The sequence below is a fragment of the Acipenser ruthenus genome, chromosome 28 (assembly GCF_902713425.1).
Source record: "Acipenser ruthenus chromosome 28, fAciRut3.2 maternal haplotype, whole genome shotgun sequence".
NCBI lineage: Eukaryota > Metazoa > Chordata > Actinopteri > Acipenseriformes > Acipenseridae > Acipenser > Acipenser ruthenus.
Genome location: NC_081216.1, coordinates 6,250,241 through 6,276,801, shown reverse-complemented (window position 1 = coordinate 6,276,801; position 26,561 = coordinate 6,250,241). Strand labels below are relative to the sequence as shown.

Here is a 26,561-nt window from a genome sequence, read left to right as displayed (position 1 = left end):
GGACATTTTAAATTGGAGGGAAAATCACTTTCCATTAAAAGTACTATTGTTTAATTTTTTTATTTAAGATTTCCATGTTTCTCTGAAAGGGAAAGTCAAATTAAATATTTAATATATAATTCAAGCTCAACGTTATACAACAGTCCATATATAACATACTGTATGTGATGTAACTTAAAAAAGAGGATGGTGAGTAAGTAGATTCAAGAAACTGCACAGAGTCCTTTTCTTCAGTCAGTTGTTAGGTTTATTGAAATATGCAGGGAGTCTGGTCCCAGGTACAGGACACAGAATACTCCTTCTTACAATTGTTGCATGACATTAAATACCCTTCTGCATAAGTGTCTCTCTCCTCCTCTTTCTCTGACACTTAACCAATAGAAAAGGTACAACTCATTATCATTATGTGTGTGTGTGTGTGTGTGTGTGTGTGTGTGTGTGTGTGTGTGTGTGTCACAAAGACGGCCAGAGTGGGTGGCGTCAGACCAGATGGAGGAAATAAATAAACAGAGAGATGGGGTTTTGGTAAAGCTGAGCGCGTGATTGCGCTCAGCATTTAATAACAGACAGAAAATAAAAGGTTTGAAACAACAAAAACACAGGACACGGCACTATACGCCAAAGTAAAAAGACAAACAAAACGCACTAAACACAAACGGTGCTCGGAGACAAACAAACACGGTGAGTACACACACTTATCTTCACTTTTACGATCTTTAACTTAACTCTCCTCTCTCTCTCTCCCGTTCTCCTCTTCCGAACACCTAACCACCAGTGAGTGAAAATGTGTCTCTATATATACTGTTGTGCTGGGATTCAATTACTAATTAATTATTCACTTGAATCCCAGCACGTGAATTAATTACGTGAAACCCCGTGTTCACATATTATATTTTAAATGCACGTGCGTGATGTGCAATCCCGTGCCTAAATACAAATATACACTTTTTAAATACACGTGAAACACAGACCCGTTTATATCCCGTGTACCAATGACTATACACCAACATTAACACACACACGCACGCAACATACAACACATAACACAAATGCACACAGGGGCGGGGCGCTTTGCCACAGTGTGTGTGTGTGATCTAGTGTGAAGATCTCTGAACTCAGTGCTTTCTTCAGACCCTGGTGTCACAAAGGTCCATACATCTGGTTTTTGTCATCTTCCTTGTTCCTATCTCTCCGATTTGCCTAAGACACTTTGATCCCAGTTTCATTATCTCTTTTTGGCTCTTCGGTCCCCCTTGAAAACTAGCTTTATGACCCTGTCATAAACCAGCTGTATTTTCTAAGCAAAAACCTGTTAACTAGTTTTATAACCCAGTGGACTCCCGAAGGGCATACTTCTTTCATGTCAGGGCTGGAGATCAAAGGACTTGTTTATACAGCCGTGTGCTGCTGGCCAGCCATTTGCTTTGACACAAAATAATCTTAACTTCTCTACCATATTGCAGCCTTCATCTATCACAGCAGTGCTTGCATTTTTGGAACTAACAGTTTTTTCTATCCAATGTTAAATCACTTTTCAGAAAAATAACATGAATACAGCCGTCATTCCTCATGCGTAGCAAACTGCTATTCAATACTTGTTCCATGTTTTCCAACAGTATGTATAATGATTTGTAAAATGTTGTATCTTTTTCTTTTTTCCTGCAGTGGCAGAGTGAGACCCAAGAGTTCTGTCCCAATGCCAAGGTGGTTTTGGTCGGGTGCAAACTAGACATGAGAACAGACTTGAGCACTCTGTTGGAGCTCTCCAAACAGAGGCTAATCCCCGTCACGCACGAACAGGTGACAATAGACTGCTAAATTCTAGACCGCCAAACTCAGACGCCAAGCAAAATAATCTGTTATACAATGACATTAGAAATGCGTGTAGAAAAGGAGAAGCCATACTAATGGGGGGTTTCAACTTCCCCTGTATAAAATGGGAGAACCCGGTGGTGAGCACGATGGATGAAATTGAAATGGTGGAAATGACAAATGACTGCTTCCTAACGCAATTTGTCAAGGCACCGACTGGAGGGGAGGCATGCCTTGATTTAGTCTTTTCAAATAACAAAGACAGAATAACTAAAACAGAGGTCAGAGAGCCATTGGCAAACTCAGACCACAACATGGTCTCATTTGAAGTGTTTTCTAAAACCCCAAAAGTAATGACTAAAGCTAAGATTTACAATTTTAGAAAAGCAAACTATGAAGGTATGAAACAGAGACTAACAGAAGTAGATTGGAGTAAAATAGAGAAAACATCCCATAGAAAAACGATGTCTGTTTTTTAAAAATGTAGTACTAGAGGCGCAAAACAATTACATCCCAAAAGTAGACAAATCTAAATCTAAAACAAAATGGCCAAAATGGTTTAATAGATCAATTAAAAAAAATATTCAGCGAAAAAAGACACTTTTCAGAGCATTTAAAAGGGACCAAAAACAAAGTACACAGAAATAGTACTTGGAACTGCAAACACATGTCAAAAAGAAAGGCCATGAAAGAGATAGAAATCAATATTGCTAAGGGGACTAAAACCAGTTCCGAAATTTTTCCAATATTATAACAGCAAGAGAACATTCAAAGAGGAGGTTAAATGTCTAAGAGACACAAATGGCAAAATCATAGACGAAGAAAAAGAAATAGCAAATATATTAAATAATTACTTTTCACAGGTTTTTACAAAGGAGGACACGGACAACATGCCCCACATGTCGACCTGTTCCTATCCAGTTTTAAATAACTTTAGCATAACAGAGGCAGAAGTGTTAAAGGGACTAGGAGCTCTTAAAAATAAGCAAATCCCCAGGGTCAGATGAGATCCTCCCAATAGTACTCAAAGAAATGAAAGAAGTTATTTACAAACCGTTAACCAAGATCAAGCAACAGTCTCTTGACACGGGTTGTACCGATAGACTGGAAAATTGCAAACGTAATACCGATCCACAAAAAGGGAGACAAAACCGAGCCAGGTAACTACAGACCAATAAGCCTGACTTCTATTATGTGTAAACTTATGGAAACTATAATAAGATCTAAAATGGAAAATTACCTATATGGTAACAATATCCTGAGAGACAGCATGGTTTTAGGAAAGGGAGATCATATCTAACTAACCTGCTTGATTTTTTTGAGGATGCAACATCGACAATGGATAATTGCAAAGCATACGACATGGTTTATTTAGATTTCCAGAAAGCTTTTGACAAAGTCCCGCATAAAAGATTAATTCTCAAACTGAACGCAGTAGGGATTCAAGGAAATGCATGCACATGGATTAGGGAGTGGTTAACATGTAGAAAACAGAAAGTACTGATTAGAGGAGAAACCTCAAAGTGGAGCGAGGTAACCAGTGGTGTACCACAGGGATCAGTATTAGGTTCTCTGCTATTCCTAATCTACATTAATGATTTAGATTCTGGTATAGTAAGCAAACTTGTTAAATTTGCAGACGACACAAAAATAGGAGGAGTGGCAAACACTGTTGCAGCAGCAAAGGTCATTCAAAATGATCTAGACAGCATTCAGAACTGGGCAGACACATGCCAAATGACATTTAATAGAGAAAAGTGTAAAGTACTGCACGCAGGCAATAAACATCATATGGGAGATACTGAAATTGAAGAAGGAATCTATGAAAAAGACCTAGGAGTTTATGTTGACTCGGAAATGTCTTCATCTAGACAACGTGGGCAAGCTATAAAAAAGACCAACAAGATGCTCAGATATATTGTGAAAAGTGTTGAATTTAAATCAAGGGAAGTAATGTTAAAACTTTACAATGCATTAGTAAGACCGCATCTAGAATATTGTGTTCAGTTCAGGTCACCTCGTTACAAAAAGGATATTGCTGCTCTAGAAAGAGTGCAAAGAAGAGCAACCAGAATTATCCCGGGTTTAAAAGGCATGTGGTATGCAGACAGGCTAAAAGAATTTAATCTATTCAGTCTTGAACAAAGAAGACTATGCGGCGATCTGATTCAAACATTCAAAATCCTAAAAGGTATAGACAATGTCGACTCGGGACCTTTTTGACCTGAAAAAAGAAACAAGGACCAGGGGTCACAAATGGAGATTAGATAAAGGGGCATTCAGAACAGAAAATAGGAGGCACTTTTTTACACAGAGAATTGTGAGGGTCTGGAACCAACTCCCCAGCAATGTTGTTGAAGCTGACACCCTGGGATCCTTCAAGAAGCTGCTTGATGAGATTCTGGGATCAATAAGCGACTAACAACCAAACGAGCAAGATGGGCTGAATGGCCTCCTCTCGTTTGTAAACTTTCTTATGTTCTTCTTATGTTCTTAATTATTATTTGTTTATTTAGCAGACGCCTTTATCTAAGGCGACTTACAGAGACTAGGGTGTGTGAACTATGCATCAGCTGCAGAGTCACTTACATCTCACCCGAAAGACGGAGCACAAGGAGGTTAAGTGAATTGCTCAGGGTCACACTATGAGTCAGTGGTTGAGGTGGGATTTGAACCGGGGACCTCCTGGTTACAAGCCCTTTTCTTTAACAACTGGACCACAAGCCTCCTATACAACAAACAATGCATGAAATTGAACCTTGGGACTTCATCTGGGGCATGTGTTGCTCATTTTCACCCCAGTAAGCCATTTGTTTACTAAATAAGTCTGCTGTTAAAATATACAAGAAATATTCTGTATGAGCAAGCCATCTGACAACCATCTGGGGCATTTCTAAGTAACAAGAAATTACTTTATTTGTTTAATAAATATGTTTATAATAAATGTCACAAATAGTAAAAACATTTTAAAAAAGCTAATTCCTTTAAGTCCTGGAATTAGTTTGGTTGCTCTTTGATGGTGACTCTGCAAAGCAACAATGTATTTTTGGTAATGCAGTGACCAGAATGAACACAATATTCAAACTGTGGTCTCACCAGCGTTTCAACCTCATCATAACCTCCTTGAATTTGCACTGTACAATTTTTACAATATGAGACTGAATGCAGCACCCTGGAGTACCCCGTGCAAATTCACCATCTTTATCAAATTATTTATTTTTGACACAGTGCCCAAATACATATAGCAAAACCATAAAAAAATGTATATCACTAAGACATATGTTATTGGATTTATGACATTGCACAAGAAAACTTCCAATGTTGTTACAATGATTATTACTTGTCTATTATTATTTTGTTTATTTAGCAGATGCCTTTATCCAAGGCGACTTACAGAGACTATTACACAGATTTCTTTGAAAAAACACTTACAGAATAAGTAGGCATTTTAATTAAAAAAAAATGTACATTGAAACTTTTATGACAGTTTCCTCCAAAACCAATAGTGGGAAATCAGTAGTTCATAAAATCCACAATTAATTTCAATAGCATGTTATTTTGATGTCTAGCACCTGGAGGTGCATTGCACATTTCAGAAGTCAAGTGGCCATAAATAAGGACCACTTAGAACTGAATGCCTTTTTATATAGAAACAGCAAGAGGGTTGGTCAGCTTAATGGGAATCTTTACAGACCATTAGCTATCAAACTAAAAGAGAACTTGGTCAGCAAAGGTCAGCACATTCCTGAAAAGGCTCCACACTTGTAAAACCAACCTAATCGGCCTTGTTTAATTCCCCTTCGAAAGGGCTCAGGCCATTATTACTGCTTCTGTGGTGTTTCATGCTGTGCTTGAGCTACCCGTAGTGGACAGAGCAACAGACAGAGGTTAAATTGATGTGAAGCACGCATTTCATGCTTTTATTTTTCACAGTGTGAGCTGACATTTTGGCTTGTCACTCTCTCACTTTAACCACCCTTCTTCCCTTTTTTCTGATTCCCAGGGAAGCATGTTGGCGAGACAGATTGGGGCGGTTGCTTACATGGAATGCTCCTCCAAAGTTTCTGAGAACAGTGTTCGGGATGTCTTCCATGTAACAACGCTGGCTTCAGTCAACAAGATGCACAAACACTTGAAGCGCAGCAACTCTAAGCGAGGACTGAAGCGAGTGTCCCAAATGCCCGGCCGAACAGATTTGTTGGAAAATACAGAAATGAGGAAGGACCGTGCCAAAAGCTGCTCTATAATGTGAAGGAACAGGGAACTGTAAATGATCTGTATTTATTTTTTGTTTTACAGCCAAACTGGCATCAATGAAGAAATGAAGAAAGGCCCATTGGTGGAGCCTGTGTATTTTTGTTTTTTTGCTTTGTAACCTGGGCTTTTCTTCATCCACTAGGCCTCAATAAAACTGTCTAGTCTTGTATGTGAGTCAGTAGTGCAGTGGAGCAGGTCCATTAACCACACTAAACCACACCTTAAAGTGGAGATGACTTGAATGACTGTTGCAATGCTGGTTGCTTGTGAAAGTAACTTATCAGAAGAACGTTTATACAAGTGAGGAATGTCTGTGAACTGGTGGAGCAAAGAAGAGATGATGTAACATTTTTCTGTACCCTTTTGTTTTCCAAGATGGTTTTTTGAATATATGGCATTTTATTGTTTTTTGTTCTGGACAAACTACTGTTAAAAGTGGCAAACTCAATGGATATGCCATCACAGGTAGAACCATGTTTTTGGAAATGTAATTAAGTTAAAAAATCATGATTCTAAACCATTTTTAAAAATGACATTTATTTGACTCGTTGTCTCATTCTTGCCATAGTCTTCATTAACAGCAGACACCATTGAGGCTTGAGCAGTTTAAATACAATACAAATGAAAATCGTGATGGTTTGCATTCCTTGACCAGGAATTGGCAAGTCTCACCTTCCAGACCAGGTCTTTGTTTGAATAATGTTCTTAATTGTTTCATGGAACGAATTAGACCTTTCTGGTCCTAAAGCAAATACCTACTTAATTTTAGCTGTTAAACGTAAGTCTGAATGAAGTCATAGCTTATGGCCCTGCCAGAGCTATACTTTATTATGGCTGTGGCACTGTCATAGTGTTGATCCCATCCAGGCCTTTCCCTGCCATACACCCTAATGATTGTCAATCATATCACAAAATAACACTGTTACCAACAAAGTTCATGTACTGTACAGATTCAGGCTTTCTTATTGCAGACGAAAAAAGAAAAAGGGGTTAATTTTAAAAATATATTTTTATCATGATTAGTAAAGGTTAATGGTATCTAAACACCAACTTGTGTGCTTGTTGCCAAAAGAAATAAAAATCTACCAAGCATAAAATCAGGTTAAATCATATCGCCTGATGTATAAAACAACAGTTTTACCAATTTGAGAAAATTATCTTCCTGTCATGAGTATCCTTATTATATTGGACATAAGCCTGCACTATATAGCCTGTTTTAAAGGATGCAACATATCAAAGGATTGCAAAATATACAAAGAGCAGTTTAAAATCTCAGTGTTCCAGCAGTACTTACAGTATGTAGTTAGTTTTCTTTTACATGAAATTTATTTAATTTAGGCCTACAACAGCATTGCTACTTTATCGAACCTTAGTTGTTGTTATGAACCCTGGAATACGACTGATGGGTGACTTGTGACCAGCCCTTGGTATCCTATTACTTATTTAATCTGTCATTGCCTTTAGTGTATAACCGGGATGCCTTTCTGTAAACAAACTGCTTAACTTTGATTTTTCGCCATACTATGCATAGAGGTTTATTTTCTGTATCAAATGTTCCAGATTGTTAAATTTACTGTGCTAAATAAATTATCTGAATGAAATGTATTGAAAAACCCTTTGGTCTGTGTCAATAATTTAAATTGGATGGTACTCATCATTGATTGCAAAAAATATCATTTACAGTGTCTTGTACCTATTTATACGTGATGGGAACTTCTGAATTAGTCAGGCTATGGGGAAATTTGTAAGGCCTGTATTGAAATTTGTTTTGAACAATGGCGAAATGTTCCCTTGAGATATTTCAATAAGGTACTGTAGGTAGATATTCTTTACAGTAAACAGAGCTGAATAATCAAATCTAAGGTGGCATATTGGTCCTGAGAATATGTAAAAAGTGAGTAGCGCTGTAGTTTGCAGTTTCACTTCCGTTTAAATATATAAAAAAATGAAAATGATGGGGGCCACACAATGGGTGGGGATTTGCTGTATAAAGTAAGTATATAATTATTCTTTGGGAGATAATTATAGCTATAGTTATGATTTCAACTTCGTTTCCATGTTAAACCATTTTTCAACCATTAATACCTGAGCAATGGTAGGAGGTAGAATGATGTCCTTTGTGACATTGTCTCTTGAAATCTTTAAATAGTCTTTCAATAGGATTAGTATTTTAAAAGATAAAAGGGAGATCAAATTGTTACAATTTCCTGTGTACAATACAAATTATAATGTTATTTTTTCAGTAGACTTGGAGAAAAAAAAAAACTAATAGAGACAGCTATTATACTCCGTGCCGAGGTAGCGGTCGCAAGTACATTCAGTTGTTTGCTAGGTTTGCTCTGTGGCCGGCCTGATGTAATACCTCTCCCTCTGCTTTTCTTGTGTTTGTTAATCATTTTCGTTTTGTATTATTTCTTAAAAAAAAAAAAAAAAAGTAAGTTTGTTTTTTGTGTTTGTAGACCCCCATCATGGGGTCTCACTCTGGAGGGCTGGGGGCTCTGACCAGCCGACATGGTGTATGCTGCTTGCCGAGTGCCGGGGTGTCGGTGGAGGAGTGCCTGCTGGCAGTAGGAGAGGTGGTGGCTTTTGAAAGCATCAAGTTGGCATCTCGTAGGAACAAAGCCCATGTCATATTTTTGAGATAAGTGCCACTTGCTAATAAACTAGAAGAGGAAAGGTTTTTTAAGGTGAATTTGTTCAGGTGTCGCCCCTAGTAACCCCAGTAACATAAATAATTATATGAAATGTACCTCCTTTTTTAAAAAACGAGACACTGTGGAAAGAACTGGCCTGATGTGAAACAAGTGTCTCCCATTAAAAATATTCCTCTGGGTTGTAAGCATGACAGTATTAAGCACGTCCTGTCTTTTCGGAGACAGACTCTTACTGCTTCATAACCCAGGACAAGTAATTTATGTCGCCTGGAGCTTCAATGTTGAGGGCACCGGTTGTGTTGTATTCGCCAGCTTGGACATAATGCGGTGCTACGGCTATGGAGAACGGGCGTCAGAGAAAAGCCTGCCCATGACAGGCTGCTGGCTGGGGGGATGTTGGGGGTGAGTGGGAGGAAGAGCCGGATCCCACAATGCAGCGGCAGCTGAAGAACTCATAGACCCCAGAGAGCTGCCAATACCACGGGGCAGGCAAGGAGACCCAGCCACAGCATTTCACAAATCACTGTTGCAGAAAATAATGTTACTGAAAGTGGTGATAAACCTTTTAAAATCGTAGCAAAAAAAAAAAATTCTGCAGAGCTGTCTGATGGTGAAAGGGAGATGGAGCAGAGTGCCAGTCTGGTATTGGAGGGAAACCTACAGTCTCAGGCTGGCACTGCTGTCCCTCCCTGCGAGTGAGAGGGGAGTAGCGCTGAATTGGGCTCCAGAGCGGGGTCTGAACCCAAATGGACTTGTCTGCTTTGGGAACTACAACAATGGGTGCTGCCCAGCTGCTCCTCTCAATCTTGGAGATTATGCCATCTTTCTCCAACCTGCCCGTGACAGAAATACAAGGGAGATGGAGCAGAGTGCCAGTCTGGTATTGGAGGGAAACCTACAGTCTCAGGCTGGCACTGCTGTCCCTCCCTGCGAGTGAGAGGGGAGTAGCACATTTTTATTGCCTGCGTGCAGTACTTTACACTTTTCTCTATTAAATGTCATTTGCCATGTGTCTACCCAGTTCTGAATGCTGTCTAGATCATTTTGAATGACCTTTGCTGCTGCAACGGTGTTTGCCACTCCTCCTATTTTTGTGTCGTCTGCAAATTTAACAAGTTTGCTTACTATACCAGAATCTAAATCATTAATATAGATTAGGAATAGCAGAGGACCTAATACTTATCCCTGTGGTACTCCACTGGTTACCTCGCTCCATTTTGAGGTTTCTCCTCTAATCAGTACTTTCTGTTTTCTACATGTTAACCACTCCCTAATCCATGTGCATGCATTTCCTTGAATCCCTACTGCGTTCAGTTTGAGAATTAATCTTTTATGTGGGACTTTGTCAAAAGCTTTCTGGAAATCTAAATAAACCATGTCGTATGCTTTGCAATTATCCATTGTCGATGTTGCATCCTCAAAAAAATCAAGCAGGTTAGTTAGGCGCGATCTCCCTTTCCTAAAACCATGCTGACTGTCTCCCAGGATATTGTTACCATATAGGTAATTTTTCATTTTAGATCTTATTATAGTTTCCATAAGTTTACATGTAATAGAAGTCAGGCTTATTGGTCTGTAGTTACCTGGTTCAGTTTTGTCTCCCTTTTTGTGGATCGGTATTACGTTTGTAATTTTGCAGTCTGTCGGTACAACCCCTGTGTCAAGAGACTGTTGCTTGATCTTGGTTAGCGGTTTGTAAATAACTTCTTTCATTTCTTTGAGTACTATTGGGAGGATATCATCCAGCCCAGGAGATTTGTTTATTTTAAGATCTCCTAGTCCCTTTAATACTTCTGCCTGTTATGCTAAAGTTATTTAAAACTGGATAGGAACAGGTCGACATGTGGGGCATGTTGTCCGTGTCCTTCTTTGTAAAAACCTGTGAAAAGTAATCATTTAATATAATTGATATTTATTTTTCTTCGTCTATGATTTTGCCATTTGTGTCTCTTAGACATTTAACCTCCTCTTTGAATGTTCTCTTGCTGTTATAATATTGGAAAAACATTTTGGAATTGATTTTAGCCCCCTTAGCAATATTGATATCTATCTCTCTCTTGGCCTTTCTAACTTACTTTTTGCCTTGTGTTTGCAGTTCCAAGTACTCTTTCTGTGTACTTTGTTTTTGGTCCCTCTGAAAAGTGTCTTTTTTCGCTGAATATTTTTTTTAATTGATCTATTAAACCATTTTGGCCATTTTATTTTAGATTTAGATTTGTCTACTTTTGGGATGTAATTGTTTTGCGCCTCTAGTACTACATTTTTAAAAAACAGACATCGTTTTTCTATGGATGTTTTCTCTATTTTACTCCAATCTACTTGTGTTAGTCTCTGTTTCATACCTTCATAGTTTGCTTTTCTAAAATTGTAAACCTTAGCTTTAGTCATTACTTTTGGGGTTTTAAAAATCAATTCAAATGAGACCATGTTGTGGTCTAAGTTTGCCAATGGCTCTCTGACCTCTGTTTTAGTTATTCTGTCTTCGTTATTTGAAAAGACTAAATCAAGACATGCCTCCCCTCTAGTCGGTGCCTTGACAAATTGTGAAACAGTCATTTGTCATTTCCACCATTTCAATTTCGTCAGTCGTGCTCCCATTTTATATGGGGATATATAAAAAGAATTTGAAATCCCCCATTAGTATGGCTTCTCCTTTCTACATGCATTCCTAATGTCATTGCTTGGCGTCTGAATTTGGCGGGCTATAGCATGCTGCTGTTATTATGCCCTTTGAATTTTTGTCCATTATTCTGACCCATATTGATTCGGCGTTGTTTTCTTCGTCCAGATTTAGCACCTGGGCTTCAAGACTATTTCTTAAGTATAGCACTACCCCTCCGCCTCTTCTGTCCTGCCTGTCTTTCCTATACAGTGTGTACCCACTAATATTATATTCGTCTCCATCACTCCATCAAACCTATCATATCGTAGTTACTTGTTAGTGCAGTAGCTTCAAGTTGTAACATTTTGTTTCTGAGACTTCTAGCATTAAGATAAATACATTTAATAGCTGTCTTACCTGAGTTGTTGCCTTTGTTTTGATGTGGTCTCCCTTCTGTTTTTTTTGTTTTCTCCCCCCTTCCTTTCTAGTTTCAGGCCATGACGGCGTGTGCGCCCCACCCCTTTGGTTCCACTGCCGATTATTTCCACTCCTTTTGAACGCATTGCAATGGACATAGTGGGCCCTTTGCTACCTTCTGACTCTGGGTATACGCATATATTAGTAGTGGTAGATTATGCAACGGCAGTTCCATTGATGTCCACTAGTGCCGCTGCAATAGCCACCGAGTTAGTACAGATTATGGCTAGGGTAGAAATCGCCAAGGAGATCTTAACTGATCATGGAACCAACTTTCTGTCTAAAACGTTACAGCAGGTATATAAAATATTAAAAATACGTCCCATCAGGACGTCTGTTTATCATCCACAGACGGACGGTTTGGTGGAACGTTTTAATCAGACCTTGAAGTCGATGCTGAGACGGTTTGTAACGCAAGAGCAAAAACATTGGGCATCGCTTCTCCCCTACCTCCTTTTTGCAGTGAGAGAGGTGCCGCAGAGTTTGACAGGGTTCTCCCCCTTCGAGCTCTTGTATGGCCGACAGCCTCGCGGCATCCTCGATCTGGTGAGAGAGGGGTGGGAAGAGCACAAAGGCTCATCCAAAAATGTAGTGAAGCATGTGCTCCTACTAAGAGATCGCCTAGATTTGGTCAGTCGTTTGGCCCAGGACAACCTCAGATCGGCTCAGCACCGACTACTAAGCATTACAACAAAAATGCACTAATTCGAACCTTTCGACCAGGAGACAAGGTAATGCTTGTTATGTGCTAAATGGCAGGGGCCATATGAAGTGATTTGGGCTATAGGAAAGGTGAATTATGAAATTAGACAGCCCGATTGCCGTAATGAACGTGAAATTTATCATGTCAGTTTATTAAAGCCCTGGCAGGCAAGGGAGGTCTTGCTTATAGCCCCAGGCAACATAGAGGATGATTTAGGCCCCTGTCCAGAGACTCCTAGCACAAAAATCATTCCGATGGGGGAACAATTGGTTCCAGACCAGCAACGGGAGCTGCATAAGCTTATTGAGGAATTCAGCGATATTTTTTCTGACTTGCCCGGCAGAACTAATTTGGTTGAATATGACATTCTCTCCACCATGTGTCATCGTGCGGGAGAGACCTTATCGGATCCCAGAAAGTCGACGAAGTGGCGTTCGCAAAGAGGTATGGGACATGCTCGAGCTTGGGGTGATTGAATCTTCCAGGAGCAAGTGGTGCTGTCCTATTGTCATAGTGGCTAAGAAAGACGGCACCAACCGCTTCTGCGTGGATTTCAGGAAGGTAAACGCTATTGCCAAGTTCGATGCGCACCCTATGCCTCGGGTTGACGAACTTTTAGACAGACTGGGTAAAGGCGAAGTTTATCTCCACTTTAGACCCGACGAAGGGATACTGGCAGATCCCTTTAACCCGCAGTTCTAGAGAGAAAAATGCATTTTCAACACCTGAGGGGCTGTTTCACTTTAAAACCATGCCGTTTGGGCTACATGGTGCGCCCGCTGCCTTTCAGAGACTGATGGACCAGGTTTTACGCCCACATCATGAATATGCAGCAGCGTATATTGATGACGTGGTCATTTACAGCTCCACCTGGCGAGAGCATTTGGCTAGGATTGCAGCCGTCCTTCAGTCTCTAAGGGTAGCCTGGCTGACAGCTAACTTGAGAAAATGTGCGTTTGCCAAGACAGAGACTCAATACTTGGGATTTTTAATGGGGAATGAAAGGGTGAGACCTGTAGTAACTAGAATCCAGGCTTTGGTTGATGCAGCGATCCCCAAAACCAAGACTCAGGTGAGGTCACTACTGGGATTAGCCGGTAATTACCGCCGCTTTATCCCAGAGTATGCCACAGTGGTTAACCCTTTAGTTGACCTCACCAAAAAGAGTGCTCCAAATTTAATTAAGTGGTCAGCTGAGTGTCAGGGGGCTTTTGATACTATTAAGCGTAGACTTTGCCAGGCCCCCACCCTTATTACACCTGATTTCACCAAGAGATTCATCCTCCACACGACGCCTCGGATGTGGGTTTGGGTGCTGTCTTGTCTCAAAAGGTAGATGGAGTAGAACACCCGATATTGTACAACACTAAAAAAAATGCTACCTCGGGAACACAACTACTTCCGTAGTCGAAAATGAGTGTTTGGCCATTAAATTCGCTACTCATTCTTTACAATACTACCTGCTTGGATACTCATTTGATCTTGTCACTGACCACGCCCCACTCAAGTGGTTAAGCACAATGAAGGACAGCAATACCCGGATAACTCGGTGGTATCTGGCGTTGCAGCCCTTCATGTACCATATGGTACACCGTGCAGGTAAAGACCATCATTGTTACTTGTGTGTTTATAGACAGTTAACACGTTCTGGAGCTGTCGCTAAGAGTCATCACTGAACCCGGAACAGCACTGCACTATTTGTCACTCTTTAAACTGTATCACCCACCACGAGCACTACAGTACGCACCCAGGACTGGTGACCGTGGTTGTATATTGTGAGAGAGATACTGTGTTTATTGTTTAGGGCTGCAATCCCTGTTACTGTTCTCCGTGTTTTACGCATCGCTGTGTATAACCGGAGTTTATTATTTGGTCACCAGACCTGGATTATAACTAAAATAAAACGTATATTTTTCCTATACCGGATTACAAATCTCTGTCTGTTTATTCCTGCACTGCATCACCTCTGCACCTGTACATAATCAGCAACCACTTTGCCACAAGGATGTTTCAGGAATTTCTCCAGCCAAAAATCCACACGCTGTGCTGCATCCTTGTTCAAGAATGAATCCAAAAGATTAGTTCATATATGTCCTTATATCAAAAATAGTTATTAGTTCCAGGCAATTGTGCCTACAATGTGTATGTACTTGTTAACGTGTTATTTTTTGTGCTGCTGTGATGTTTGCCTTTTGACCAGATTGTCGTTGTAAATGCAAATGTGTTCTCAATCTTCTTATCTGGTAAAATAAAGGTTAAATGAAATTAAATGAAATTTGCAGCAGGGTTAACAATACTTTTGTAGCTGAAGTACATCAAATACATCGATTGTGATTTTATTATTTTTTTCATTTTTTTTTATTTCCTGATTTACCAATATTCTATATTAATAATTACCGAGTACCAGTAGTTATATTAGATGCAATCTGTCAAAACTGATGGATGGTGACCTTTATCATCATCAGGCCATCTGGTCCTTTAAGAAACAAAACCAAAATAAATCTCCTTTTTTGCAGAACTAACTGAACTGATGCCGGCTTTAGGACACTGACTCAATTTCCCTAACTTATTACAAGGCAGATAAGCTATAATTGTAAATCATTTTCTTACAAGCAAGCACACTTTGGTTTTTTCACCCCTTTCTGTATTACAGATTTACTCACAAAACATGCAGTTCTCCCCCATGTCAAAAAAGCCGGACTGTGAAATGAGCTGGGTTTTTATTCAGTCTAGCTGAATAGCCTCTTCAGTCATGCTAGCCCTGATTGCCTTCTGCACAGGCATATAATTGAGTTAAAAACCTGAAACCCGTGTTTGATGGGAAACCTAAAACTCTGTGGAGCAGTGCCCCCTAGTGGCTAATCCACTGTTGCTGCAAAAAAAACACACACACAAAGCTTTATAAAGCTTTTCATAAGCCTGTCTGAGGGAATAAGGCCTTATCCATTCGAAGGCTAACATACTGTACTTTCCATCAGTCACTAATATATATATATATATATATATATATACACACACACACATACAGTGCCTAGAAAGTCTACACCCTCTTTGAACCTTTTTCAGATTTTGTTGTGTCAGTGCCTCAGAGTTTCATGCATTTAAATGAGGATTTGTTTCCACTTATCTACACACCATACTCCACACTGTTAAGGGGAAAAAAGTTTTTATGGAGAAAAAAATTATATATTAAAAATACAAAACTGAAAGATCATAACTGGATAAATCTCCACTCCCAAGTTAATACTTGGTGGAAGCACCTTTGGCAGCAGTTACAGCTGTGATTGTTGGGATAGGTCTCTACCAACTTTGCATACCTAGATTTGGCAATATTTGACCATTCTTTACAAAACTGTTCAAGCTCTGTCAAGTTCCTTGGGGAGCGTTGATGGACAGCAATCTTCAAGTCATGCTACAAATTTTCGATTGGATTTAGGTCAGAGCTCTGACTGGGCCACTCAAGGACATTTACCTTTTTGTTCCTTAGCCACTCCAGTGTAGCTTTGGCTGTGTGCTTTGGGTCGTTGTCATGCTGAAAGGTGAACTTCCGTCCCAGTTTCAGCTTTCTTGCAAAGGGCAGCAGGTTTTCCTCAAGGACTTCTCTGTGCTCCATTCATTTTCCCTTCTATACTGACAAGTGCCCCAGTCCCAGCTAATGAGAAACATCCCCATAACATGATGCTGCCAGCACCATGCTTCACAGTAGGGATGGTGTTCTTTGGGTGATGCGCTGTGTTGGGTTTGCGCCAAACATAACGCTTTGATTTAGGCCAAAAAGTTCCATTTTAGTTTTGTCAGACCACAAAACCTTTTGCCACATGGCTACAGAATCTCCTGAGTGTTGTTTTGCATACTTCAGATGGGATTCAAGGTGGGCTTTCTTGAGTAATAGCTTCCTTCTTGCCACCCTACCATACAGGCCAGATTTGTGGAGTGCTTGGACTATTGTTGTCACATGCACACTTTGACCAGTCTTGGCGATAAAAGCCTGTAGCTCTTGCAAAGTTGCCATTGGCCTCTTGGTAGCCTCTCTGATAAGTCTCCTTCTTGCTCGGTTATCCAGTTTGGAGGGACGGCCTGATCTAGGCAGGGTCTTGGTGGTGCCACACACCTTCCACTTCTTAATAATTGACTTGACCGTCCTCCAAGGGATATTCAAGGCCTTTGATATTTTTTTATACCCATCCCCTGATCTGTGCCATTCAACAACTTTGTCTCGGAGTTCTTTTGAAAGTGCCTTGGTGCTCATGGTTGAGTCTTTGCTTTGAAATGCACTACCCAGCAGAGGGAACCTACCGGAAATGCTGAATTTATCCTGAAATATTGTGAATCACTACAATTTAACACAGGTGGAGGCCATTTAACTTGGTGTGTGATTTTGAAGGCGATTGTCACAAGTAGACAGAAGTTCGGGGTGAAAATAGAGGCACTTTTATTATTGAAGCAATAATATTGAGTAATAAGATTTTCAGTTATCACCCTTATTATGAAAATAACAGGATAAAAGAAAACAAAAGAAAACATGTCTGTTAAACTCACTTCTTCGCCCCTCTCTAATACCTTGCCCGAGCTAACCTCGTGGTAAGTAACAACTGGTATGGCTTCCAACAATGGTACAATTCACCAGGCTGTCTGGTAATTATAATTATAATCCTCTTGCAGGTAAGCTGGCGCCCTCTGTTGGTGAGCATCAGGTCTGGCACCCAGCAGTGTTGCAGCCTCCTGGCCAATTAAAGTTCCATGACAAAAGCAATAAAACTTTAACACAGTCTGTGTCGTGGTTGCTGGTTCTGTGATTTTTTGTTGCACACAGTTCATTAAAGAAAATAACACAGGGTCTGGGTCCTTCCTTGACACAAGACTACAAAGGCCAGTTCGTATTTACACAGTCCATTAAATAACTGGCCGTCCTCTTAAGCACAGCTTGTGCAACACAGACTTGGGTCCATTCACTATAGGCCGTTGATTAAATAAAAGACAGTCCATTCACAATCGGCCACTGTTTAAACAAAAACAATCCATATACAATAGCGCAGGAGTCTATGTTGATTACTTCAGACATCCTATCAATCCACCAGAATATCAAATGGAGGACTGCGCACTTAAGTGGAAAGAAGTAGAGCAAGTTGTGAAAAATGCTGGGTCTAATGGAGTTCCATACAGAGTGTACAAGAGTACCCCTGGTATTCTACGAATCCTGTGGAAATTGATGAAAGTAGCATGGGAACAACAGGTTGTACCAAGAGCATGGAGCCGAGCAGGTGGGGTCTTTATAACCAAAGATAAAGATTCTATGAGTATCGGTCAGTTTCGCCCTATTTCCCTGTTAAACGTGGAAGGCAAGATTTTCTTCAGCATTGTTGCTCAGAGATTGTCAGCTTAACTGTTGAAGAACTGCTTCATTGACACTTCAGTACAGAAAGCCGGCTTCCCAGGATGTTTAGAGCACATCAGTGTGATCTGGCAGCAAAGGAGCTCCATGTGACATTCCTGGATTTAGCTAATGCCTATGGTTCAGTACCACATTAACTTCTTTAAGCAGCATTTGATTTTTTCAGTGTACCAAGGACAATAACAAACTTAGTGAAAGCCTACTTCAGAGATTTTCAGTTTTGTTTTTCAACTTCAGTAGTTACCACTACATGGCAATGTCCAGAAATTGGAATAATGGCAGGATGCACCATTTCTCCACTGGCTTTTACCATGGCAATGGAAATAATTATTAGGGCATCAAAAGGAGAACACTTGGCTTCTAGAATGCGATTGCCACCAATTAGAGCATACATGGATGACATGACAATCATGACTACAACAGTAGCCTGCAATAATCGGTTATTGGGCAAACTAATCAATAACATTGAATGAGCATGAATGCAATTCAAGCCCACTGTAATTAAAGGTAAAGTAGTGGACACAAGGTTCTATATTAATGGCGAGGTAATACCAACAGTGTCTTAGAAGCCTGTGAAATGTCTTGGGAGATGGTATGATGGGGACCTAAAAGACACAGTTTGTGTGGGAGAAGTGAGACAACAAGCAGTGCAAGGGTTGAAGAGCATAGACAGCAGCGCTTTATCAGGCAAACACTCTGGTGCTTTCAGTTTGGTCTACTGCCAATACTTCTGTGGCCACTCACTGTGTATGAGGTTTCCTTGACAACAGTAGAGAAGCTGGAAGCAGTAATCAGTTCATAAATCAGGAAATGGTTAGGAGTTCCATGCTATTTCAGCAGAGTGGGACTGTATGGTAAAGGGATACTGCAGCTGCCAGTCTCAGCTCTAACTGAGGAGTTTAAGTGTGCCAAGGTTCGACTGGAAATGACATTGGTAGAGTCACACACCGAATGTGTGATGGAGGCAGCACCTGTGTTGAAAACTGGAAGAAAGTAGGTGGCAAAGGAAGCTATGGAAGATGCAAAGGCTGCTCTTGGGATCAGTGATATCATGGGGCAAGTACAGCATGAAAGAGGAGGCCTTGGTCTCAGTTTAGCTCCTCCTACATGGCACAAAGCAGCCCCAGCTTATTCCTGGCAGAGGACGAGCACCAATCTCACCTCTGCCAGAACACATTTTAAAATAACCAAAACAAACGCTCTGCTACGTCGTCATATAAATACATAATAAATCATAAAACACAAATACAAAATAACACAGGGGCGGAGGGGGAAACCCCATTCTAAAAATAAATAAACAAATAAACGTACAGGGCTCCTCGCCCTGTTACACCGTCTAACAAGAACAAACAAGTATAATTAGACCCGACAAACAAGCAAAACACTCACGGTTAGTTTACAGTTTTTCCTTTCGCGGTTCACTCTTATCCATAATGAAAGGAATAGATCACCTAGCCATGTCCCCTTTTGTACCGTCAGTCACGCCCCCTTGGTTAGCGAGTGCAACTGTTTCTTCTCCAATCCGTGGCTGCCATATTGCTTCCCTTCTAGGGCGATGACTTGGTGTACCGTAGCTCTGCCCCCTTTCTAATGGCTGACTTCCACCTAACCCTTGGAATGAATTGTCCAACCATCCAGTCCGGGGCACTCTGTTCCCTTTACACTGCGCCCTCACTGATCGGGAGGGAGATTTATAACCAGGATTCATTTTTTCTCTGTCACAGTGAGACTACCTCTTCCTGGCTTTGCAGAAATTTGGATTTGGACCTAAATGCATTGCCTGAATTCAATGGTCTCCCACCACCTCAGTTTGCACCAATAACACACATACCAAATATTTTCCCCTGCAGCGCGGAACAAGGCAGGGGTACCCCCTCTCCCCGCTCCAAGATATTTGTGGCATAATTCGGGGTGGACAGGAGCAAAAGGTCTCCCTGTACGCAGATGACTTACTTCTCTACCTCTCTGATCCAGCCACCTCTCTCCCTCATGTAGCATTACAACAATATGAATCACATAAATATTTTTTTCCAATGCCAGTATTATATAAGTATACATAACATCTATATATTTTTTAAATTGCAGCATTATAATAACAGTGCACAAAAAATAATTCTGTAGTCATATCACTTTTTAATAATCATTTTTTGTGTGATAGATTTCAAAGCAGACACCCTTCAAATTCTCAAAAATGCTAAACTTGCGTCGCAAATGTTCAATCACGTCATATACAGGGGGATTAGAAAGTAGGTTTACCACATCAACGCACCATATCATTGAGGTGGTCAACTTACTTACTCTGTTGCTGTTATATGCATTATTATCTGTGAAGTGTACTTCATCAGCAGAATAAATAGGTCAATTTGACCAGGATCAGTCCTGACAAGGAAATATATACCCTCATCTCATTCTTTGAGCAGGCATCCATTTTTTACTCTGCGAATGCAGTCGACCAGCTGTGCTTATATATGGATGAGCCAGTCTGTCAAGCACATTTCTTAAGGACTCCTGCCATCTGCCAGCGAAAAACAAAATTGCAGACTATTGTAGCCTATATTCTTTAAATTGATTTAGTGAAACACGTCTAAAAGACGTGATAAACTTTGCAGATGCACATATAACACCCTGCATGCAATTCTCACAGGAGTGACCAATTTGGAGATTTGAAATGTGGGATAAACAGCTAAGGTTCCAGCCACATTCACAGATGCATTCTGGCAGGGAGGATTTTAACCCCCATTTACCCACTATTTACAATTCACCCTGCCACAGTTTGTATATATGTATGGATGTAACATCATCTTTTGAAAACAAGACCAGCCCAATAAGCATTGTACTTTTTAACTTAGACAAAATATTTACAGAATACTTAAAAACTGCTGCTATATCCATACTGTATGATTCATTTATTAATAGAATTATAATTAAATTATATCAAATCAATATTTTATTAACAATGAAGAGAAAATGTAATACATGTTTTTGCTGACATTATAATCATTTGGGCGACACAATATATGTTTTCCCTTCATTGTAAATAAAAACATGATTTGGTATAATTTCATTATAGCATTATTGTGACAGGGTAGATGAATTATCTGCACTGAAAAGGTCACTTCCCACCAACAGGGGGAACATGGGGGACCTGTCCATCCAGTAGGCGTTGGCGACTACGGGGTTAACATTGTGTAGGAGTTGGCCTGCTAGGAGGCTGGAGGAGGGGAATGAGGTACACCAGGTTCCATGCCCAGGTAATCGGGTACGAGGCGGAGCCAAGGTGTACAAAAGGGGCAGCCTCTCCACCGGTCGGGACAGTGTTCCTGGGACAAAGGAGAGAGAGCATGCAGGTGCTGGATAAAAGTCTTAGGTTTTCTGCGTATTTCTTCATCAGACTAAGCAGAGCAGTTTCCTGCCTTTCTGTTGCCAAGGATTTATGTAGACCAGGACATATACAGACGTGCTCAAATTTGTTGGTACCCCTCCACAAAAAACGAAGAATGCACAATTTTCTCTGAAATAACTTGAAACTGACAAAAGTAATTGGCATCCACCATTGTTTATTCCACATTTAATAGAAATCAGACTTTGCATTTGATTTTTTATTCAACATAATATTGTAAATAAGAAAACAAATGAAAATGGCATGGACAAAAATGATGGGACCGCTAACCTAATATTTTGTTGCACAACCTTTAGAGGCAATCACTGCAATCAAACGTTTTCTGTAGCTCTCAATGAGACTTCTGCACCTGTTAACAGGTAGTTTGGCCCACTCTTCCTGAGCAAACTGCTCCAGCTGTCTCAGGTTTGATGGGTGCCTTCTCCAGACTGCAAGTTTCAGCTCTTTCCATAGATGTTCGATAGGATTCAGATCAGGACTCATAGAAGGCCACTTCAGAATAGTCCAATGTTTTGTTCTTATCCATTCTTGTGTGCTTTTAGCTGTGTGTTTTGGGTCATTATCCTGTTGGAGGATCCATGACCTGCGACTGAGACAGAGCTTTCTGACACTGGGCAGTACGTTTCGCTCCAGAATGCCTTGATAGTCTTGAGATTTCATTGTACCCTGCACAGATTCAAGGCACCCTGTGCCAGGCGCAGCAAAGCAGCCCCAAAACATAACCGAGCCTCCTCCATGTTTCACTGTAGGTATTGTGTTCTTTTCTTTGAAAGCTTCATTTTTTCGTCTGTGAACATAGAGCTGATGTGACTTGCCAAAAAGCTCCAGTTTTGACTCATCTGTCCAAAGGACATTCTCCCAGAAGGATTGTGGCTTGTCAATATGCATTTTAGCAAATTCCAGTCTGGCTTTTTTATGTTTTTCTTTCAAAAGTGGAGTCCTCCTGGGTCTTCTTCCATGGAGCCCACTTTCGCTCAAAAAGCGACGGATGGTGCGATCAGAAACTGACGTACCTTCACCTTGGAGTTCAGCTTGTATCTCTTTGGCAGTTATCCTTGGTTCTTTTTCTACCATTCGCACTATCCTTCTCTTCAATCTGGGGTCGATTTTCCTCTTGCGGCCGCGCCCAGGGAGGTTGGCTACAGTTCCATGGACCTTAAACTTCTTAATAATATTTGCAACTGTTGTCACAGGAACCTCAAGCTGCTTGGAGATGGTCTTGTAGACTTTACCTTTACCATGCTTGTCTATTATTTTCTTTCTGATCTCCTCAGACAACTCTCTCCTTTGCTTTCTCTGGTCCATGTTCAGTGTGGTGCACACAATGATACCAAACAGCACAGTGACTACTTTTCTCCATTTAAATAGGCTGAATGACTGATTACAAGATTGGAGACATGTGTGATACTAATTAGAGAAACTAATTAGTTTGAAATATCACTATAATCCAATTATTTATTATCTTTTCTATCTTATCTTTTAACAAATGTGTCCAAGCCATTTTAGAATATCTTTGTAGAATAAGCAATAATTCATCTCTTTTCATAGCTTCTTTGCTTTATTCTATGACATACCAAAGGCATACAAGTATACATGATAAAATAGCTTTTAATTTCATCACTTTTCAGGAGGAATGAAGCATTATTTCAATAAGCTGTAAGGGTACCAACAAATTTGAGCACGTCTGTAAATATACGCCCCTCTCAGGACCTGTCAATTTGTAAATAGTGTGTTTTATAGTGACGATACGTTTTTTTTGTTTGTGTAAATAAACGTGGTTGCACCTTTTCTTTTGAAACCTGACTCTCCATGTGTCCTTCTGAGGCCTCCCACACTTGGTGTCAGGATCTAAAGTGCCCCTTAATGAAGATGGAGTAAGTCTGTTTTCCAGCTTTTGGTTGAAGTGGAGCAACAACGTTGGGAGAATAATCGCCTCCAGGCTGAGTGGGAGCGGCAGCATCAGGCTCAGATTGACTCAGTTATTTGCCATGTTGTTTTTTGGCTGTATTTGACTCTCTTCCTATAAAAATTCACTAAAAATGATTGGAATTGTTTGGAAATGGAGTCCTTTTTTTCAGAATACTGGGAAACATTATAAAGTATTTCAGAAACCATAAAAACTTTTCGCTTTTTTTTTCCCAATACAATTGTTTTTTCTTTTAATGTAAAGTATTTATTATTATGTATTCTGCTTTGAGATACATGTATAAAAAAGTGTTATTCTATGACCTGAGGGACCTTACAATACTTTCTGAATGTTTTGTTGAGAAATATTGATGTTTGGGCAGATTACAAGATATTGTTTCACCTCCGTGATTACAATGATATAATACACTTTATTCTCAGGGTCTTTATAAGCAATAATGGACTATATTTATAAATAAAATAGTTATTCATTCCATTATTATCATTAATAAGGAAAAAATGTACCTGATAACTTTAGTTCATGAAATAGTATCTGCTTATATCCACTCGTTTCTTGATATTTATAAATGTTTTAAACACATACATATATATATATATATATATATATATATATATATATATATATATAAAATATATAATATATAGTGAAGGATCGACCCTCACTCGGGTTCGTTGCCCCTTTAAGAACTTGACCCAGCACACAGAAATGGATTTTCTTGCGCGGTTGCGCTAATTTTTTAATAAACACAAAAATAAAACAAATACACAAAATAAACACCTAGCTCTGTACGAGCACTAACTAACACACAGGAACACCCTTCCTAACACGGGACAGCTAAGCTGTTTTCCCGACTTTTCAAAAACCACAAACTTAAACACCCAGATTTGACACCGCACTTACTTTTCTTCTCTGGCTACTCGGAGACAGAGCACCTCTTCTGCCTCCTTCTACTCAGCAGCCCAGAGCAGACTGCTTGCTCTCCTTTTAAACTCCTGCACCTGGACCTAATTTTTAATAACGCCCAGGTGCGGATGATAATTAACAATAAAACAATTAAACTGAACAATAAACAAATTAAATGAAACAATAAAGCAATCAATACAGTGCATTCTCACATGTTTTTCTTTCTTTGCAGGGAGGTTTTAACCCCCTCCCTGCCGTCTCTCACAACCCGCTATATTACAATATATATATATATATATATATATATATATATATATATATATATATATATATATATATATATATATATGTATATATTGTGAGCTTGGGGCTCTGTTTTGGGGTGGTAACAGGGTGACAGACCAGACAGGAGGCAGTAATGAAATTGAAGTGAGGGTTTATTTACAAGTGCACTAAAGAAAATAAACACAGTAGGTAAATAAAGAAAATAAAACCTAACCCACTCCCGGGCCCTACGCTCACTTCTTCCGGCCCTGGCTAAAAGTTTGGACAGGGCTAGTCCCAGCCCAAACTAAAACAATATACAGTTCCTCTGCTTGGAGTTGCAAGCTCTGCTGTAGTTCCCGTGATGTCCACCAGGAGAACCACAGGTAAGGGAACTGTCTATTTAAGTTGTTCAGGTACTGTATTCCAATAACTGGTCTAGTAATGTTTTCTTTCTTTCACAGGTGAGGCAGGTAAGTATAGCGCCACTTTCAGGTAAGTTCCAGGTTGCGGGAGTGCTGTGGTACCAGTTTTGTGCTGTATTTCTAAAATAAGTAAGTCTACCAGCGCCCTCTGCTGGTGTCAGAAAAGTAGCTGGTGTTTTGGACAACAGTAAAAACCCCAAAACAAACTGTTTTGTTGTCTTTTGCATTTCTTATCTCAGTCCGTTAATATATAAGAACATAAGAACATAAGAAAGTTTACAAACGAGAGGAGACCATTCAGCCCATCTTGCTAGTTTGGTTGTTAGTAGCTTATTGATCCGAGAATCTCATCAAGCAGCTTCTTGAAAGATCACAGGGTGTCAGGTTCAACAACATTACTGGGGAGTTGGTTCCAGACCCTCACAATTCTCTGTGTAAAAGAAGTGCCTCCTATTTTCTGTTCTGAATGCCCCTTTATCTAATCTCCATTTGTGACCCCTGGTCCTTGTTTCTTTGTTCAGCTCAAAAAAGTCCCCTGAGTCGACATTGTCTATACCTTTTAAGATTTTGAATGTTTGAATCAGATCACTGCGTAGTCTTCTTTCTTCAAGACTGAATAGATTCAATTCCTTTAGCCTGTCTGCATACATATTCAGCAATATCCTTTTTGTAACGAGGTGACCAGAACTGAATGCAATATTCTAGGTGAGGTCTTACTAATGCATTGTAAAGTTTTAACATTACTTCCCTTGATTTATATTCAGCACTTCTCACAATATATCAGAGCATCTTGTTGGCCTTTTTTATAGCTTCACCACATTGTCTAGATGAAGACATTTCTGAGTCAACATAAACTCCTAGGATTTTTTCATAGATCCCTTCTTCAATTTCAGTATATCTCATATGATATTTATAATGCAAATTTGTATTGCCTGCGTGCACTTTTCTCTATTAAATGTCATTTGCCATGTGTCTGCCCAGTTCTGAATGCTGTCTAGATCATTTTGAATGACCTTTGCTGCAACAGTGTTTGCCACTCCTCCTATTTTTGTGTCATCTGCAAATTTAACAGGTTTGCTTACTATACCAGAATCTAAATCATTAATGTAGATTAGGAATAGCAGAGGACCTAATACTGATCCCTGTGGTACACCACTGGTTACCTCGCTCCATTTTGAGGTTTCTCCTCTAATCAGTACTTTCTGTTTTCTACAAGTTAACCACTCCCTAATCCATGTGCATGCATTTCCTTGAATCCCTACTGCGTTCAGTTTGAGAATTAATCTTTTATGCGGGACTTTGTCAAAAGCTTTCTGGAAATCTAAGTAAACCATGTCGTATGCTTTGCAATTATCCATTGTCGATGTTGCATACTCAAAAAAGTCAAGCAGGTTAGTTAGACACAATCTTCCTTTCCTAAAACCATGCTGACTGTCTCCCAGGATATTGTTACCATATAGGTAATTTTCCATTTTAGATCTTATTATAGTTTCCATAAGTTTACATATAATAGAAGTCAGGCTTATTGGTCTGTAGTTACCTGGTTCAGTTTTGTCTTCCTTTTTGTTGCATGATCTTGGTTAGCGGTTTGTAAATAACTTATTTTATTTCTTTGAGTACTATTGGGAGGATCTCATATTGTTACATTGTTACATGTACAAAAACAATTAACTTTTTGAGAGCAAAAGAAGCTATTCCACATACAGCAAATCCGTTATTTTTATATAGTTTATCATGATACTATT

At 39.8% G+C, this 26,561-nt stretch overlaps 1 protein-coding gene across 1 annotated transcript in view; it reads left to right on the top strand.

The window, feature by feature from the left end:
* Window positions 1-7,682, top strand: part of LOC117434591 (rho-related GTP-binding protein RhoN-like) — a 51,982-nt gene extending 44,300 nt beyond the window's left edge. Inside the window, exons 4-5 of the mRNA XM_034057176.3 lie at window positions 1,666-1,800; window positions 5,816-7,682. Of these exons, the coding sequence (XP_033913067.3) occupies window positions 1,666-1,800; window positions 5,816-6,064 (384 nt within the window). The 3' untranslated portion in view covers window positions 6,065-7,682. The remainder of the gene's footprint in view (window positions 1-1,665; window positions 1,801-5,815) is intronic.
* The last annotated feature ends 18,879 nt before the right edge of the window (window positions 7,683-26,561 follow it).